The 21386-nt window shown below is 38.5% G+C and overlaps 1 protein-coding gene across 1 annotated transcript in view; it reads left to right on the top strand.

The window, feature by feature from the left end:
* Positions 1-21386, top strand: part of unc119a2 (unc-119 lipid binding chaperone a2) — a 30239-nt gene extending 8853 nt beyond the window's left edge. The window contains exons 2-5 of the mRNA XM_079898279.1: positions 11124-11237; positions 12339-12438; positions 14522-14694; positions 19887-21386. Of these exons, the coding sequence (XP_079754405.1) occupies positions 11124-11237; positions 12339-12438; positions 14522-14694; positions 19887-19999 (500 nt within the window). The 3' untranslated portion in view covers positions 20000-21386. The remainder of the gene's footprint in view (positions 1-11123; positions 11238-12338; positions 12439-14521; positions 14695-19886) is intronic.

The raw sequence follows: 21386 nt of genomic DNA, 5'->3' as shown, positions 1-21386 counted from the left end.
GATTGCCCACCCTACATTTTAATTTCGGAGAGGCTAGCAATAGCAAGCTAGCTTTGAAAGCGTCCCCAAAGCCACGTCTCCTCATGAACACATGAACATGCACAGCCAGAGCAGAGTCTGCAAAGCGTCACAAGAAACGGTGTTAAATTACCTCAGGTCTCAAAGCACACAACATTTCAATAATAATGAACGTAAACAACTAACATAGCTCTTACTAGTACCACCATTCAGACCAAATGCCATGATTGGATGAACATTTCTTGGTCCTAAGACTTCCACAAGAGTTTCAACCTGTAGGCCTATAACAAAAAGTGTTAATGAAAAACATTATCTAGCCTAACTTTAACCAATAACTTTTGTACTAACATTTATTCTAAATTTATGGAAAAATGTAAGAACAACTAAAATCGCATACTCTGCCTTATGCTTAGATGAAATTCCATACACTGATATTTAACTTTTAAATATTTCATAAGCAATGAAAGAGTAAGAAAAGCTGCATTATATCTCGAGCTGTGAGGTTTCTCTGTATAATAACAACGCAGATGTGCGTATACAGATATCAATGTATTTTTGCCTGAAATTTTTAGTAATTTTCATAATTTTCTTTTTGGCAAAATTGCCCAAAACTGTCCAAATTGGTGCATTCCAAAGACAAACTGAGATGATTCAAGCGGTATTTAAGCAGGACAGTTGAGCGGAAAAAAACTGGAGAAACCAATCTTGCCGTGTGAGTCATTTACATATATTTACATATTTGTATACTGCTAGAGTCTGCAATCAGAGAATGGTTATTTAATGACACAGATTTGTTCAGTTTTGTGTGGTGATGCTTAAGGATGTGCACACGAAGAAAGAGCGGGAGTTCACGTAATGTACTCAGACCGTCCACTGCCTGTGACTTCCTGTTGCCCTTTTTTACTTGAGCCATGTTTTTTTATTTGAGCACTTTAAACTCTTCTGTCATGCCAGCATGTTGTTGTTCTTGTTTCCATGGTGTGCTCACAGCGGCCTATCCTCTCACCCCGGCGCTACTTGATGCTAATGCAGAATGATCCAGGGTCACGTTAAAACGGCCAAAGGCACGGCGGTCATGTCTGTGCTGGCCATGAAGCGAATTTCCTGGCTGGGCGTTTACAAAGCTGAGCCTAAATCTACCAGACATGTGTAATTGTGACCTCTATCAGGTTCTCTCGTCCTACAATGTGCTTGTGTGTTTTTGTGATAAGAACACCAAGCACTTTTTGAGGTTTTTACATCCTGTTCGTGTGCATGTGGAAACAAGGGTTGCAAGCCTGTGCAAAACAGTTAAAGTTCTCTTATGCTTTCAAAATATTCTGGTCACATTCAGAGTGGCTACTCAATGTCATCTAGATCAGTGGTTCTCAGCTGACCCTGTCAGAACAGACCTGTGACCTGTTTTAGGGTCATGATCTACCAGTTGAGAATCAATAATCTAGATCTATGTTCTTTGAAATGTCAGTTAGTAATAGTTAACTTACTGCTATCTAGTTAAGGGTTGTTTTGTACTTGCGGTGAGGCATCTAGTTCTAATGTTCGTTTACCTTTAATCATTTGTTAGAAAAACACTGTGTAATTTAGAATTACATGTGTGTATTAGTGATTACTGAATGGCTGTTCATTTGTTTTAGTTTTGTCAGACCTTGTGGTTGTTTACTTTGCTGATGATACAGTTAGCAAGCCGTTTTTCCGTTTAAGACTGCTTTAATGTAGCAAACATCTGGTGGTTATTTTTGTGGTTGGGCTAGTATGGTTATGAACATATCCACAGCACGATTTAAACAGGTGGTTGTTGCGCGTGGCTTGCGCCTAAAGGTCAGAAAAGCACTGATGTTCTCATTTGAATCAGTCATGTTTCGTACACATCTCTGTATACCAGTTTAAATCTTCACAGTCCATGCCAGCACAAAGATCTTTAACCAGTGAAGTGGTCAGTTCACAGCAGTGACCGAAATGTTTTCCAATAGGCTAAGTTAAAATTGACCTTTTTATGGCTATTTTTACCTTTTATAAGGGCAATTTTTTTAACATAATTAACTGTATGCATCATCTTCAGTCAAATTATTACATTTAATCAATCAATTTAATTAGAATAATAAGACAAGACACGATAGGGCTTTTACCAATCAAAATAAATCAGTATCAACAAAATGAATCTTTGCAATGCAGAGGAAACACAGATGCTGCATCTTAAGTGGCATTTAGATGCGTTTACACATAAAACGTTGAATATTGAGATTTGAAATTATTTAAAAATGAATGGATACTCTAAATGTGACGTTAAAACCGCCAGTAAGTGGTATCATTGAGTTTCAACCGATTCAAACGGCTGATTCATTCAGGAATGAAGCATTTGACTGTCTTAATGAGTGAGTCATTGAATCATTCATTCAAACGACACGTTCATTCAGTAACAAAAGTCCTGTGGCTTTGTTTGAAACCATTTTCAATGAAGAGATAGAGCAAAAACAGGCAATATTGTGTCTAAAAATGTAAATCACTTAATATTAACTTGTCTATTTAACTGTTATATAAAATCAATATCACATTTTTACAGAGGTGTCTTGCCCCCTTATCTTGAACATTGGGGGCATTTTAACAGACTAAATCAGAAAGCGTTCATTCTAAATGCTCAAGCTCATTAGTCTAACCTACTAGACTACATCTTCTAGTAGTCTATGCGTTTACTCGCTAGGTGTGCTCTTGTAAAATGAGGGACATACTCTAATGTCAGATTGCATATTGTTAAAACAACAAACACGATATAATTGTAGACTCTATATATTGCACAATATTGAACCCTATGTCGGATTCAGTGCTTCATTGCTTGCACGAGCACCACAGCTCAATATTGGAACTCCTAGACCATGGCTCTGACAAAACGTTGGCTGTATTCATGTATCTTACAGCAAAACCCTTCCGGCACGCTCTGTCTCTGCTGCCCACCGTGAGACATGTTAGTGTGACACTGGCTCATTCCCGACTCATAGACGCACACCTGCTACTCTGTGCATTACCTCACTGATCTGGGCGATGTGCCTGAGAGCGGATTACTGGTCACCTCTTATTAATGTACTGCTACACACATTTCTAGCCAAACTCACGCAGACTCCATCAGTCTCTGTCTCTCTCTTGGACAAAAATCTGCCATAGATGAATAGCCAGATGGAGCGATGGAGTGGAGAGGTGATTTTGTACAAAGTGTCATTTGTAGTCAGTGAACAGAAGTCGATGTTAAATTAATTTGTGTTGCTCTAAAGGTGTTAGTTGTTATGTAGCGGATACTGAGGAATTACATCTCTGCGTTAATCCTCATTACTGTCGCCGTCATTCACTGCACAGATTATTAAATGGGTTTAAGATGAGTCAGTTATTATAAAAGTCTCTGAATGAATGTAATCACCTAGTGCAGTTGTAACACACTCCTCAAAGCAGGTTTTGAAAGTCTTATGACAGACATCAAGGATTAGCTGCTGTACACATTTTTTTTGCCTTTCTTTTGCATAAAGTTAAGCATTTCTCTGCTTTTGATGCTCTCACTGTGTTCTCCAACCCTGCTAGAATGAATTGAAATGTAAGTCAATCAGTGGCAGCTCGTGGGTTTTAAAATAGAGGCGGCACACTAAATTGTAATGTCTGGGGATCCCCTGCCGAGGAGGATGATGACGATGATGTTTATTATTATTTGCTTAACTGCTTTAAAGGGCTTTTTGGTCACTTTTACACAGAAAATTACACATATACATAATAGATAATACAAATATAATTTCTCTCACCTATCACTTGAAGCAAACATCCACCCCTTCTTAAATGTCCGTGTTAAAAGAGCGTGTTGGGCCGTTTAGTAAAGCTGATTGCTGTAGCCTATATATCCAGCTTAAGCATGGAGTTTTCCTTCATTTTTAATTTGTAGATACTGTTTGAGTGATAGCTTGGTAAATTTGTTGGCAATCAAATATTCAATATCGCTACTCTCCATAATTAATGTACTTGGTGGTATATTATTAGCGTAGCGGTAGCAGTTCAAGCTAATCTCACGTAATTTACGTCTTTTCGATGATTGGTTGATATACCGAGGAAGGCTAGCCTCCCCTGCTATGTAACTTTTTTCTCAAGTGCTGAAGGTGAAACACTCAATGGTGATTGGCTATTTTTTTTTCTACCGACTGAGGCACAAGAGGCCTAAAAGAGGCTGGCTATGGATTTGCCCTCTCTATCCCTTAGCAGTTGTAATTACGTCGGCAGATTCGGCACGTCCGTGAAAGAAAAGTGGAGCTTTTGATTTCATTAACATGTTATGGTGTTACAGCTGTGAAATTATAAAGAAAAAATACACATTCTGAGCCATGGAATGAATAACTGGGAATTTTATTAACATTAAATAGTCCTTCTCCTATTTTCACCTGAAAATCTTGGCTAGGTTATGCCTCCCCTGACGAGCCGCCACTGAAGTCAATAATACCTGAAAATCTTGTGTTTTGTCTTTACTGTGAAATCTCATTTATACTTGCATGTATTCAAATTTAGTGCACGAAGTTTCACGTCAAAAATGCTTGCATATCTCAAAACTGATTGTAAGGGGCAAAGTGGAAAATGTCGTCATAAAAATAGCAACCTCCAAAATAGCAGCTTTTATGCAACAGAGCAATGAATCCGCTGACTAGCATTACATTTTTCACATTTTCAATTCACATTTATTTGTAGATCACTTTTCACAATACGTGCAATATACAGGGGTTTTCCTAGGTCAAAAATGGTCTTCGGTGTTGGCGGACGAACACGATCATCCTCACACGCTATACAAAGTACTCTACTCATGGGAACTGAGAGCCCAGTACTGACAATAAATGCAAAGATACCGTGTGTAATAATCTCATCCTTTTTGTGAATTAAAAAAAGAATCGCTGTCAGGACAGATCATAAAACACATGTTTTATATTTAAACAAATCTGTAATTTAAAATGTAAAAAGTCACTGATTTGAAAAGTGAACAACAAAGGGGCAGTTCTGTTATTTTGCACTTGCATTCCAAGACTTAATGCACGGATCATTTGGCATACAGTATCAGATTGTTTTGCTCCGTCCAATGCTGTGGTTAGCACTGACTTAATCATGCATTTAAATATGGTTGTCAATCCAGAAACTGTAGGTAGCAGCATGAAAAATGTATACTTTATAGTCTACAGAAAGTGAGCAAAGATCGCTGCCATTATAATCATTGAAGCTGTCAATTACAATCCGAGGTACACAAAGTTGCACTTATGCAAAAACTCCCGTTATAATTACGAAACTGTGCAATCTATCTAGAATCTATTATTGACGTTTATACTTAGTTGGATATAATGACAGGATTCATGAGCGTGCAGAACTCGCGCCGGGTTTTGAGCTGATTTTTGACTAACTTAAAAACCTCTGATTGGCCAACAGATTAGGCTTGTTGCGATAGTCGGTGTTACCGGTGATACACGGTGTTTAACCCACCTACCGGTCATAGCACTTGACCACCGGCACCGTCCCCATCGTGTTGAAGTTTTAGCCTATAGTAATAAAGCACTTAATTCAGTTAGTGATTACGTGCCTTCGTAATTTAGCGTAAGCGGAACGAGCGCCGCAGTAAAGCAGCAGGTGTCCGATTTCATTTATCATTTGAGGAGAGTGAGGCGAGCTAACGGGCAAAGGATGGCTGAAGATCTGGTTTCAAAGAGAAATGCAAACGTGAGTTTAATTTTTATATTAGTTTTTTTTTTGCACTTAAGTGTCCAGTGATTATTCGGGTAGGCTACCTTATTTAACGAAGTTTTTGATGTTCGTTCGTTTCATATTCGATGGTTGTGCGGTGTTTTTTTTTTTTGCTGAAAAAGGCAGGCACTTTATTTAACGAATAGTGATTTTTTTATATATATAATTTCTTGTTTGATACTTGCACGATGTGTGCAGTGGTTCGTTTTGTTAATAAATGCACTTTAAAGGTGTTTCATAAGTGCTTTTGTTTAGTTTTTACATGGTGTGTTAAGTTATTATTCATTTTGCAATAAAGATGTGTACTACAAGCGAGTGTCTTATTGTTTTGTGTATTTTTATTAAGAATAAAATAAATTAACCCATGATTAATTCAAACAAGATTAATGCTACTGAATTGCCGCTAATTAAAGTGAAAGTAAATTGAGACGTGTGCACGTCCGCATTTTCGGCCATGCGAAATCCCCGACACGCAACCCCGGTGACACCGGGATTACCGGTTTTTTTACACGTCGATTAACCGGTGGAAAAAATCCGTCACCGCAACATCCCTACAACAGATATGCTGCCAACATTTATTCTAGAGAGCTCTATGTTTGCATTATGGGTCAGACAGCATTTCATTCAGGTCAGAGTCTGTTTTTCTGTGCTGTGTGGTTAATGCCATTACAAAACCAGATGGGAAAATGTATGATTGAGGACTGTGTTTGGTCAGTTGTAGTTACATCACAGTGTAGTGCAGCAGAGAGAGAGGTACTCAAAACCTGCCTGCCATTTAAATCTCCTGATCGTGTCCCAATCCGCCCCTGCCATGCTGAGACGCCTTAAGCTGCTTAGGGCCTAATCTGGGCCCTGGGCTCTTAGGGGAGCACATGTACAGTGTCCGGAGAGGAGGGGCTAAACTGTGGCATGTGACCAGGGAATGCACCTTCTTTCAGGTGGGCTTATTTAGAATGCTTGCTGTGTTAAATCCATTCATAGGCTGGATCTTGTTGTTGTTGATAACATGTTATTGTTCATGATTGTGGACAATTTTATGTGGGTTTGTCTTTAGAAAAGCAGACACAATAGATTAGATGCATTCTTTCTAAATGGTATATTAGAATTAATGTGTTGCAAATAGGGTTTTTTGGTATATGTGGTATATTGAGTAATTTACAAATATCATAACCTTATGAAGACTGTGTGGTGCAGGTTGCTGAAGCCAATATAACGTGTGCGCTTTTTTTGGTTAGCATCTCCAATTTAATGTCATACAAGTCTATAGGCTACATTTCCTGGCAAGCTTTATTCTTCAACAGTACTCGAAAAATGCATATAAACTGAATTATACGGTTAACATTCAGAACGTTGCCCTTCACCATGATTCTTTAATTGTCACTTTATCAACCTTAAACGTTGTGGCTGGGCTGGGTTGATATGCACTAATTTCACAAATTCTGTCATTTTGCAATAGTATTACAGGCAATTAAGCCTTTTTAAACAACTTTTTTTAAATATTACTTCTCATTTTCATTGCATCTAATTGACATAATTAATGAATCCATACAAGACAAGGGCAAATCTGAGCAGGATTCAAATTCTGGTCACCTCACCACATACAAGTTTGATGAAGCCATTAAAATATTACGTTATATATTACTAGAAAATGCATTACACATTATTACTCTTTCACAATTTGACTTTTTAACATCGCTTGCTATTGCATTACAACAAGAAATGACCAAATTTTATTATTTTATTTTTTATGTGCCCTAGAATGTAAAATTGAATTTATCTTGGCATAGTTAAATAACAAGAGTTCAGTACATGGACATGACATACAGTGAGTCTCAAACACCATAGTTTTCTCTTTCTTATTTAAATCTCGTTTTTGAAAAACACCCCTGAAAAACAGGCGAATCTCCACATAACACCAACTGTGACGCAACAGTTGGGATCATTAATATGTACGCCTCTAAATATTTGCATATGCCAGCCCATGCTCAGTGCCAGGCGGAACTGCGCAGCCGCCGATTCGCCGAATCATCAGAAGTTCTGCAGGTGAAGAAACAAGCAGGAGGATCATAGGGAAAATGGCAGATCTATCTATAATCGGATACCGCTACAGTTTAATTCAAAGTTGTTAGTTGCTCTGCCCATTTCACCACGGACTGTTTTTCTAACCTGGAACAATATCAAGCAGCCAGGCATCTCTCGGCGTCTCAAACAGACGAAGGGGGCAATTTCAACTAATGTTATATTCCCGCAAGCGGTAAGTAGTGATTTTATTAACGATAATTTACACTGTGTTATCTAGATCCAGCGCGATATTGTTTTTTCCTCGAGAGACATCGTGGCTTGCAAACGAGCGAACGAAGCATGGCAGTTGCTCAGTGTTTGGATGTACAAATGAACACACAAGTATTTTTTTAGTTCCTTCATCCGAGCCTCTGGAGAACCAGTGGGTTATGTGAATTTCTGATGTGTAATTGTTCAAGTTCAGACAGATAATCTTTCTCTCAAAGTCGTTCAACACTGTTTATGCATCAGTAAATCGCGTTGCAGTGATAAGATCTTCATTCACGCGATCAACAGGCTGTCATCTGCTCAATGCTGGAATAAATCTAAATACTTAAAAAACTTCTCATGATTCGTTAATCCCGATAGCTGTAATAGTAAAAACGTATAATAGTTGTAATAGTAAAAGTTTTCCTGATAGCTCTACATGTAATGCCAGATATTTCATATGCAAGCATGTCAGCCAATCACAGCAGTGGGCAACAACACTGAAGTCTCTCAGCAGACACGCCCCTTCAAACAGAGTGTTCAAATCAATGGATGAAATTAGGCTAGGAAATATGCCTTTTATTTCTAAATTATAACAAATTTTGATCTAAAAAACATACTAACATTATAAGGGCACTCCAGGAAACATTATAAAATAATAAAATAATCCATTCTACGGCACCTTTAAGGGAAATTTTGAAGGAAATACATGGATCCATCATATCTTTATTCTGGCTAAATCTAATTTCTATCTGGTTATGGGCAATTAAAGTGATCTACAAATGTAAATTTATTGCAAAATGTGTTATAATAGTAATGTTTGGCCTACAAATGGTTTTCTTATAGTGTCTCTATAACATACAGTACTACGTCATCCTGAGTTTTCAGAAAACAGTTATCAGTTGTTATACAGAAGATGTTTTTCGAAACAAAGATGTGTTATTACAATGTGAGAGACAATTAGAATAATAGCTGAAAACCGCTTTATTTTGAAACTTAAATACCATTAGCCCTAATTTGACAGATCGCTCCCCAGAATGTGTGCTCAGGATATCACACACATACAAAATCTGAATATTAAGTGCCAACAACTGTGCATTTTAATAGATGGCTCATTTGCAATTTAAATGCTGCTATTGTGTAAGCCCTGATGAGTTGCATATTCCCATTATTGTTTGTCCCTGCAAGGCTTAATGCTGTGGATGATAGGGTTTTTCCCTTTCCCATCTTTATATCTGTCCAGGGTTGCGTTTCCCAAAAGCATCGTAAGCCTAAGTTGATCGTAGGGACCATTGGTGGCAATTGTTCTACGATCAACTTAGGTTTGCGACGCATTTGGGAAACGCAGCCCATGGTTCAGTTGGTGTTCATTTACCAATTTACCACTCTTTTCTTGATACTGCTACTGTATAAATACCCTGAAGTTTGAGTGCTCTGAATAGGAAATTGTGAATCACAGCACTTGGCCTAAAATACTAATTGATTTACCATTGCTCTGTTTAAAACATAAGGGTGATGACTGAATTATTGACTTGAAATGGCTTATTTTTAATGTGGCCTCTGTTTGTCTAAGCAGGGTCTAATTTATTTGTCAAATAACATCCCACGGGAACAGTCATTCTGGCATCTCTAATGAACTGCCTAAGAATGAGTCAGAATTCCGATGTGTACAATTCATGGGTACGTCTCGCAAAACATACCCACAATGCACTACCTACAGAGCAGCAAACACTAATTGGCACTGTCACTTCTTATGGTTGTGGGGTTTACTGAAGCAAAAATAGTGCGGACTGAGTTCATGTGTGTTTACATTGCATTCTTGCAGGTTTAGTGGTAACAATGAAGGTCTGAAACAGACAGATCTTGACTCTTTTCACTGCCGCTTTAAGTCAAGCGCCAGGCCAGGTCATTTGTGGTTGTAGATATGACAGATGCTATGTAAAGTGAGTGATTGCATGGATATCTGTAGCATACTGCAGTGTTTTCTTATTTAGGAGTCATGTGCAGTCACGTCTAGGACACTGCTGCTAATGTTCGCTATCAAATGTCATCGCCATGGTAAAAGATCATTAGTTGTGTCCCAAATTACGCACTATGCACTATGTATTCAACCATGTAGTGTATGAATTTTATACGGTTATTTTGAATCTGATACCCCCTTCCCCTCCGCTACATAAATTAAAGCTGTGACAGTTGAGTGCATGGTGTCCAACATTCCACACTTTTTTTTTTGTGCATATTTGAAGTACAATTTTTCTTTTTGGAATTCAGTGTATATTAATAATCAGGCAATTATAATAATTCCTCTGAGTTTGCATCCCTGGATGTTAAATGCTTATCAAAACCCTTAAAATCACAGAATTTGTCTAAGTGTATGTTCACACAACAACAATGTACTAAAAACGGAAAAGTTTTTCCTTTGTGTTTTTCATGTACAGACGACAAAGTGGTGAAAACGATCCCGTTCACACGGATCCATGAAAGCAATTAAAAACGCTGTGTTCTGCTGCCAGGCCAGTAGTTGGCGATGTCACTAAGAAACACTTACACGCCTGTTGACTGCACACGTAATATGTATGCGTATGAATTTGCATTTTTGTAGTTTACACAGAGACGATAATGGTATTGCTTTCAAACATGTGCACTTTAAAACCCATTTTCAAAAGTTTGCATTTTTAGGAGCCCAAAACGCCATTGTAAATGAACGGGCAAAACGCATACGGTTTTAGTTGAAAATGGTGTCGTGCAAACGGACCCTAAATAATGCAATTATAATATTTGGACAAATTTTGCACGTTTTTTGTTTCGTTTTTGTCTGGGATTAATTTGTGCATTTTTGCTCTTTATCTTATAAAATAAAGGTTTTTGGACAAATTTTATTTTTGCTTTAAGATACATTTTAGGGCACTTTTGGCTTTGCTTCCAAGTAAACTCTCTGCTGTCTTATACATCTGTGTAATACTAAATTATTAAGGTACCAATTTGAACTGCTGACATTATCATTACAACCGTGGCTCTTAAAGTGTATATGATTGTAGGGAACAGGAATATTCATTTGTAAATGTAGTTATTTTTTTCTTTTTTTCCCCCCACAGACTATCTGTGTAGTCCAGAAGACAATGTGTACAATATTGACTTCACACGTTTCAAGATCAGGGATATGGAGACAGCAACCACACTGTTTGAGATCACCAAACCACCAGCCACAGGTGAGTGTGAACGGCCACTTCCAGCGGGTTACCGATTCCAGTCATGTCATCAGCAGTTTACTGGGTCTGGATACTGAATACAGGAGAGTGTACTGGATCTTGTAGGTCTTACATCCATGTATTTAATCTACTGTATTTACAGTTGACACAGTTATACAGTTAATATACTGTGTGTGTGTACACATGTAAAAAGACAAACTTTTATTACCTTAGCACAAAGGCTGGCTTGATTTTGACAATTGTGTCCAGGTTTTGGGCCTATAATTAGCAATGTTGAGTAACAAACTTGTGGGCTTCACATTTGACATTGCAAAGAAAAGTTTGAGTGTGTTGTTAAAGATAAAATCAGTTAATAATCCACTGCAGCAGTGAGATGTGATCTGCTAATATATCAGATATATTTTGATTAAGGTGTTTGTTAGCGCGAGGTTACATTTTACAATATTCATTTGTATATTACAAGTATTATTACAGGTCTTTTTATGAACACTTATAAAATAATAATATAAAATAACAAAAATAATATAAAATAACAAAAATAATATAGCTACAAGCTGCAATTATGGGGCCAGGCACATCATTGCAGACTGAACTGTCAAATGAGCAATAATATTTGGCACAATATCAGGCAGAGCAGGTCAAAGGTTCTGAGAATTTTTTTACCCAAGGTGCACATACCAAGTTTTATTTCACTAGGTAAAACCATTTCCAGAGTTATAAAGGAGTATTAGTAATTTTCTGACCACTAGGTGTTACTGCAGTCACATGAAGTTCACTGAAATGGAACAGAAGACTGAAATAGGATGAGATTCATGAAGTAATGTGCTGTGAGTGAATGGTGTGCATTTGCTGTAGAAAAAAAAAAACCTGCAGCATTCACAGCTTCAATATATATATAACAAAAAAAGTAAAATGTCTGCTTGTCTCGGCTGTCTTGATTTAGTCCTTTTAACACTTGGTTACACGATCATCATAAATTATGAACAGACACATACCTGTATATCAATTATGTTACACATTTAATTCTCATTGTGATGTTTTTTTTTGTTGTTTTTGTGATTTTTTTTTTTTTTTTTTTTTTTTTTTTTTTTTTTTTTTCAGATAAAGGAGGGGATAAAAGAGATGTTGATCCAAACGCAGGGCGGTTTGTACGTTATCAGTTTACACCGGCTTTCTTACGGCTACGTCAAGTAGGAGCCACGTAAGTACAGTTTTTAAAATTAGTCAGTGTATACACTACCATTTCAAAAAGTATTGGGTTAGTAATATAGTTACAAAAATACATTCACATTCACACACCGGCCACTTTATCAGGTACAGTGTTGGGCTGCCTTTAATTCCCCGCGGCATAGATTCAAGAAGGTGCTGGAAACATTCCTCAGAGATTTAGAATCACACAGTTGCTGCAGATTTGTTGGCTGCACATCCATTTTTTCGAATCTCCTGTTCCACCACATCCCAAAGGTGATCTGGTGACTTTGGAGACCATTTGAGTAAAGTGAACTCATTGCCATGTTCAAGAAACCAGTTTGAGATGATTCGATCTTTGTGACATGGTGTGTTATCCTGCTGGAAGTAGCCATCAGAAGATGTGTGCACTGGTGGTCATAAATGGATGGACATGGTCAGCAACAATACTCAGGTAGGCTGTGGTGTTAAAAATATGCTCATTTGTTACTAAGGGGCCCAAAGTGTGCCAAGAGAATATCCCCACACCATTACACTACAAGCACCAGCCTGAACCATTGATACAAGGCAGGATGGATCCATGCTTTCATATTGTTTACGCCAAATTCTGACCCTACCATCTGAACGTTGCAGAAATCCAGACTCATCAGACCAGGCAACATTTTTCCAATCTTTTATTGTCCATTTTTTGCTAAACCCGTGTTAATTGTAGCTTCAGTTTCCTGTTCTCATCAGACAGGAGTGGCACCCAGTGTGTGTTCTGCTGCTGTAGCCCATCTACTTCAAGGTTTCGACATGTTGTTTGTTCAGAGATGCTCTTCTGCAGACCTCGGTTGTAACAAGTGGTTATTAGAGTTACTGATGTCTTTCTATCAGCTCGAACCAGTCTGGCCATTCTCATCTGACCTCTGGCATCAACAAAGCATTTTCACTCACAGAACTGCCGCTCACTGGATATTTTCTTTTTCAGACCATTCTCTGTAAACCTTAGATATTGTTGTGTGTGAAAATTCCAGTAAATCAGCAGTTTCTGAAATACTCAGGCCAGCCCGTCTGGCAACAACAACCATGCCATGTTCAAAGTCACTTAAATCCCCTTTCTTCTGATGCTCAGTTTGAACTTCAGCAGATTGTCTTGACCATGTTGTCTACATGCCTAAATGCATTGAGTAGCTGCCATCTGATTGGCTGATTAGATATTTGCATTAATGAGCAGTTGAGCAGGTGTACCTAATAACGTGTCCGGGGAGCGTGTATAGCAAATAAATGAATAATTTTATTCATCAAGGACAGTAAAGACAAGACATTTTATAATGTTACAAAAGATTTCTATTTTATACAATTCCTGTCCTTTTGAATGCATCACAGTTTTCACAAACATATTAAGCAATACAACTGTTTTCAACATTGATAATTATAAGAAATGTTTCTTGAGCACCAAATCAGCATATTAGAATGATTTATATAGGGCTCGCTGTAATAAGTTTTGAATGGTAATGTATGTTGCCCTTTAATGCATCATTTTCCTAGAAACCATCAGGTCAAGTTCAACCAATCAAAACTATATTTGTTCAAATTCAAATGTCTGTTAAATTAATCAGGAGAGTAAATTTACTAAAAATGAACCCATACAGAATATCATTAAATATTTGCATAATTAGATCATTACTGGAGTCCTGTCCTATCATATTGTCCTCTCTTGCAAAGAGAAAAAAAATAAACTCAGTAGCACATTAAAGGACAGACAGTTGATATTCATTAGTTGAACCGTCTCATATTCCACCACAACAGGCGCATGCTTATTAAGGTCAGACATAATAATCACAACAAAAAGAGCATAAATAATGTCTCTAAATTAAACCTGTCAAATAAATTACATAATCATGCTAAAGGGCAGAATGTAGAGGGAGATGCAATAAGCTTCTCATTATAAATAATGTATCCAGTTCACGTAATACATTGAGGAAAGAAATGATGAACAGTCGTAGGAAAGTTAATAAGTAAACAACTATCTAAATTTCCCCAAGTGAAAAACTACATATAAATGAACACTGAAGAGCCAGATCTCTGCTGAATACCTTGTTTCTGTGTTTTAGTGTTGAATTCACAGTAGGGGACATCCCCATCAATAACTTCCGGATGATTGAGAGGCACTATTTCCGCGAACAGCTGCTGAAGAGCTTCGACTTTGAGTTTGGCTTCTGCATCCCCAGCAGCAAGAACACCTGTGAGCACATCTACGAGTTCCCGCCGCTCTCAGAGGATCTCAGTAAGTGCCAGCAACATTGTCAATGGAGGTTGCTTTTTTAATAAAAGAAGTCTCTTATGCTCAAAGAGGCTGCATTTATTTGATCAAAAATACCGTAAAAACAGTCAATAAATATTAGTAGAATTAAAAAAGACTTTTTTTTTCTGTTTTGATATATTTTAAGTGTAATTTATTCCTGTGGTAAATAGTTAAAATACAAATGTCTATGCGAATATATAATGATATTCTGCATAGATTCACTTCATAGTAACTTCACCCTACTGATTATGAATCTGAACATAATACATATGTGTATAATGTGTGTGTGTATATATATATATATATATATATATATATATATATATATATATATATATATATATATATATATATTAGGGATGCCACAATTCTCAATATAATATTGAACCGTTCGGTACGACATCCACGGTTCAATACGCGCTTGTGAATTGCGGTTTTTTCGGTTTTACGTTTAAATAATTTATGTGCGTTTTATTTCTCTCCGAATTGACTGTTTGTGTGTGCCTGTAAGTCTACAAGCTGATAAGGAAATTCCCCGCGAGTAAATATTCAATATGCTCTAAATTTAGGGGGCGCTTAACCATCATTCCACACTTTAACATGGCGAGCGGCGGTGAAGTGAGGCTACAGTACGAGGAAGCGCCGGCGTCTTTCAAATCCGTGGTGTGGGGACATTTCGGTTTTGCCGTTGAGTATAGTGCCGAGGAAGAAAAAACGGTAAACAATAAAAATAACTGTGTGCAAGCATTGTTTTACACGTGTAGCCTACTCAAACGGAGACACTTCCAACATGACTGCACATCTGCGGCGCCATCACCCAATATCACTGTCTGAAGGCACAAATATGTTTATTTGAAATGGTCAATTTAAAGGGGTCGCACACCGGACGCGCAGCGCCACGTCTTTTAAATTCGAAAACATTATTCTCTATGAGTGTACGTAGCGCTACACACACCGTCGGCGCCTTTCGGCTCAGGACCGTGTTCAAAATCCTGCCGCGCCACAGAATGCCATCTATATAGTTTTACATTAAATGTACATTTATTTGTCTCAAATCGTCGTTAATGTATATACTGACTTCACCCTGTGCTGCAATATACATTTAGTTTTACATTCATTCACAGAAATCAGCTGCTTGAATGAAAATTGCTGATGTTATCGGATTTTCAGGTGACATTCAGTTAACGGACGCTCTGAGGTAAAGAGATGTCAGTGTTAATTGTATATTATACAATACACTAAGAACTAGTGGACTTTGCTTAGCTTTTAAGTAAAATAAAGGAGTATTGCAATAAATCGTTTTTATTTTTTTCTCCTTAACCTCTTACTGTTCCTATTGCCTAAGCACAGAATAACAAAAAAACACTATTATGTGTCAGAACCGAACCGAACCGAAAACCGTGGTTAAAAAACCGAGGTATGTATTGAACCGTGGGCTAACTGTATTGTTGCATCCCTAATATAAATATATATATTTATATATATTTAATATATTATATTATTTATATAATATATATATATAAATAATATACAGTGAGGAAAATATGTATTTGAACACCCTGCTATTTTGCAAGTTCTCCCACTTGGAAATCATGGAGGGGTCTGAAATTGTCATCGTAGGTGCATGTCCACTGTGAGAGACATAATCTAAAAAAAAAATCCAGAAATCACAATGTATGATTTTTTAACTATTTATTTGTATGATACAGCTGCAAATAAGTATTTGAACACCTGTCTATCAGCTAGAATTCTGACCCTCAAAGACCTGTTAGTCTGCCTTTAAAATGTCCACCTCCACTCCATTTATTATCCTAAATTAGATGCACCTGTTTGAGGTCGTTAGCTGCATAAAGACACCTGTCCACCCAATCAGTAAGAATCCAACTACTAACATGGCCAAGACCAAAGAGCTGTCCAAAGACACTAGAGACAAAATTGTACACCTCCACAAGGCTGGAAAGGGCTACAGGGAAATTGCCAAGCAGCTTGGTGAAAAAAGGTCCACTGTTGGAGCAATCATTAGAAAATGGAAGAAGCGAAACATGACTGTCAATCTCCCTCGGACTGGGGCTCCATGCAAGATCTCACCTCGTGGGGTCTCAATGATCCTAAGAAAGGTGAGAAATCAGCCCAGAACTACACGGGAGGAGCTGGTCAATGACCTGAAAAGAGCTGGGGCCACCGTTTCCAAGGTTACTGTTGGTAATACACTAAGACGTCATGGTTTGAAATCATGCATGGCACGGAAGGTTCCCCTGCTTAAACCAGCACATGTCAAGGCCCGTCTTAAGTTTGCCAATGACCATTTGGATGATCCAGAGGAGTCATGGGAGAAAGTCATGTGGTCAGATGAGACCAAAATAGAACTTTTTGGTCATAATTCCACTAAACGTGTTTGGAGGAAGAAGAATGATGAGTACCATCCCAAGAACACCATCCCTACTGTGAAGCATGGGGGTGGTAGCATCATGCTTTGGGGGTGTTTTTCTGCACATGGGACAGGGCGACTGCACTGTATTAAGGAGAGGATGACCAGGGCCATGTATTGCGAGATTTTGGGGAACAACCTCCTTCCCTCAGTTAGAGCATTGAAGATGGGTCGAGGCTGAGTCTTCCAACATGACAATGACCCGAAGCACACAGCCAGGATAACCAAGGAGTGGCTCTGTAAGAAGCATATCAAGGTTCTGGCGTGGCCTAGCCAGTCTCCAGACCTAAACCCAATAGAGAATCTTTGGAGAGAGCTCAAACTCCGTGTTTCTCAGCGACAGCCCAGAAACCTGACTGATCTAGAGAAGATCTGTGTGGAGGAGTGGGCCAAAATCCCTCCTGCAGTGTGTGCAAACCTGGTGAAAAACTACAGGAAACGTTTGACCTCTGTAATTGCAAACAAAGGCTACTGTACCAAATATTAACATTGATTTTCTCAGGTGTTCAAATACTTATTTGCAGCTGTATCATACAAATAAACAGTTAAAAAAATCATACATTGTGATTTCTGGATTTTTTTTTTTTAGATTGTCTCTCACAGTGGACATGCACCTACGATGACAATTTCAGACCCCTCCATGATTTCTAAGTGGGAGAACTTGCAAAATAGCAGGGTGTTCAAATACTTATTTTCCTCACTGTATGTATATATATATATATATATATATATATATATATATATATATATATATATACACTGCTCAAAAAAATTAAAGGAACACTTTGAAAACACATCAGATCTCAATGGGGAAAAATATCATGCTGGATATCTATACTAATATGGACTGGGTAATGTGTTATGAACGAAAGGATGCCACATCGTTTGATGGAAATGAAAATGATCAACCTACAGAGGATTGAATTCAAAGACACCCCGGAAATCTAAGTGAAAAAATGATGCAGCAGGCTTGTCAATTTTGCTGAAATTTCATTGCAGCAACTCAAAATGGTACTCAGTAGTTTGTATGGCCCCCACGTGCTTGTATGCATGCCTGACAACGTCGGGGCATGCTCCTAATGAGACGACGGATGGTGTCCTGGGGTATTTCCTCCCAGATCTGGACCAGCGCATCACTGAGCTCCTGGACAGTCTGAGGTGCAACCAGGTGATATCAGATGGACCGAAACACAATGTCCCAGAGGTGTTCTATTGGACGTAGGTCAGGTGAGCGTGGTGGCCCTTCAATGGTATCATTCCTTCATCCTCCAGGACCTGCCTGCATGCTCTCGCCACATGAGGCCGGGCATTGTTGTGCACCAGGAGGAACCCAGGACCCACTGCACCAGCATAGGGTCTGACAATGGATCCAAGGATTTCATCCCGATACCTAATGGCAGTCAGGGTGCCATTGTCGAGCCTGCAGAGGTCTGTGCGTCCCTCCATGGATATGCCTCCCCAGACCATCACTGACCCACCACCAAAACCGGTCATGCTGAACGATGTTACAGGCAGCATAACATTCTCCACGGCTTCTCCAGACCCTTTCCTGTCTGTCACGTGCTCAGGGTGAACCTGCTCTCATTTGTGAAAACCACAGGGCACCAGTGGCGGACCTGCCAATTCTGGTGTTCAATGGGAAATGCCAATCGAGCTCCCTGGTGCTGGGCAGTGAGCACAGGGCCCACTAGAGGACGTTGGGCCCTCAGGCCACCCTCATGAAGTCTGTTTCTGATTGTTTGGTCAGAGACATTCACACCAGTGGCCTGCTGGAGGTCATTTTGTAGGGCTCTGGCAGTGCTCATCATGTTCCTCCTCGCACAAAGGAGCAGATACCGGTCCTGCTGATGGGTTAAGGACCTTCTACGGCCCTGTCCAGCTCTCCTAGAGTAGCTGTCTGTCTTCCTGGAATCTCCTCCATGCTCTTGAGACTGTGCTGGGAGACACAGCAAACCTTCTGGCAATGGCACGTATTGATGAGCCATCCTGAAGGAGCTGGACTGCCTGCGCAACCTCTGTAGGGTCCAGGTATCGCCTCATGCTACCAGTAGTGACACTGACCCTAGCCAAATGCAAAACTGGTGAAAAACAGTCCGAAAAGATGAGTAGGGAAAAAATGTCAGTGGCCTCCACCTGTAAAACCATTCCTGTTTTGGGGGTTGTCTCACTGTTGCCCATCTAGTGAACCTACTGTTAATGTCATTAACACTAAAGCAGCTGAAACTGATTACCAACCCCCTCTGTTACTTAACTGACCAGATCAATATCCCAGGAGTTTAACTGACTTGATGCTATTCTCTGATTAAAAAGTGTTCCCTTTATTTTTTTGAGCAGTGTATATACATATACATATACATATACATATACATATACATATACATATACATATCTACACACACACACACACACACACACACCATATGTGTATGTAATTTATTTTAACTTAAAATTAAAACTTCAATTTTATAGAAAAGGATGCGTTGCACTTACTTTTTATTTCAAGGATTTCATCCTTTTAATAAGGTTCATTATAATATCAAAACCGTTTTTTTACTTCGAGTCATTGAATGCATTAATTGCTTTTTAAATATATTTTTTAATACATTAATAGACCCAGACAAGTAATGAACATCATGTCATTGACCTAACAGCATCTAGGAGCTTTTAAAAAAGCTTCATAATTATCACATTATCTGCATATCTCAAGGGTGGTTTGAGCTCTCTGACGTGTTTTCTTTTATTTCAGTACGTGAGATGGTCCTCCATCCTTACGAGACGCAGTCCGACAGCTTCTACTTTGTGGACAACAAGCTGGTCATGCACAACAAAGCAGATTACTCGTACAGCGGAGGCCCGTAAGACAGCGGTGGGACGGGACTGAGGCAGAGAGTTTGACTGACAGACCTAAGAACCAATCACATGTCTTTGTCCAGCAGTCACGCCCTCCTCGAATCAGTGTCATAGACGACTACCTGCACTGCAGGTCATGCCTGTTTTTGAGATCTAAAGTGTCGTATCATAAGGTCTTGTCCAATGCATACATATCCTATTGTGATTTCACACTGCCATTGTTCACATCAGCAAATATAGATATTATATTATATTTTGTAACTTACCCAAACATGAGCAAATTCACTCTAGTCCCATGTTTTTTATGGGCAAGGCACTGTAATGTGAATGGTACTTAGGTTTTACTATTCATTGTGCGCATGTGTGTGAATGAGTGGGGGTTTTGATTCAGAGTGTGTGCGTGTGTGTGTGTGAGTGAGAGGGGGACGTCTTAAGTGGGCCGTCCTCACAGTTTAACAAAAATAAGACTATATATTGTTGATGTTGAGTATTACTTTCCCTGTCAGAATAAGCTACATCAGAATTTCATACTTGTGAACTTTTCATCCTAAATAGAATATAATATGATTTTATGGTGAGACCTTGACTTAATTGATAGATTTGTGTTTAATTAGATATATTTTGATACGTGAACAAACTTGCTTAATTTTGAGATGTTGATTTATTTGTGTGGATAAAAACAAAAATCAAGCAAAAAATGAAGTCAAATCAATACAAAAGGAGTTTATGGTGCACAACCGTCATGAATATGTTGATACTAGGAACTTTTGCATCCAAAGGTCTGCGTAAAGTACACGATTCATACTGCGGACGAGAGGTTGTGTAGATATAACAACGTTTGTGCAAAAAAAAAAAAACGTCTGCCCAAAAGGGAACACGGCACACGTTACAAGCCTTGACATTTCAAACGTCTGGTTCGTGTGGTTTCTTTTTGTCTTTGTAAAAAACAATAGGAAAGAAATATCCGTTTTCAGCTGTCTAAAGAAGAGTAGTTCAGAGAGACCAAAAGATGGCGTCTCTTCTCATCTCTCCATCACACATTCCAGTGAGCCAGAGCCCTCACAGCTGTTTAGTGCACATAGCAGAGGTTAGGTTTTACGTCTTATCCAAGGATCCTTGTATTCATAGTGCAAAAAGTGCATTTAGGAGGATGATTTAAAGAAACTCTGTTTTTGGTTTATGAAAAAGGGGGAGGCTTTCAAGGACTTGTGTAGGTGTGTAAAATGGAGGAACAACTTGAAAAATGTTTCTAGTCAGACATGTAACAGGTTTATTTATAATTGTGATTTATTGTAAATGATTTTCAGAGAGGAGGAAATGAAACATGTTTTGGACCGTTCAAACGCCAGTGTGGAATAAAAGAGAAATAAATGTATATGTTGATTTTTTTTGGAAA

Source organism: Squalius cephalus (assembly GCF_949319135.1).
Source record: "Squalius cephalus genome assembly, chromosome: 17".
Classification (NCBI taxonomy): domain Eukaryota; kingdom Metazoa; phylum Chordata; class Actinopteri; order Cypriniformes; family Leuciscidae; genus Squalius; species Squalius cephalus.
Note: the sequence above shows the minus strand (reverse complement) of the source record. Positions and strands in the feature narration are given on the sequence as shown.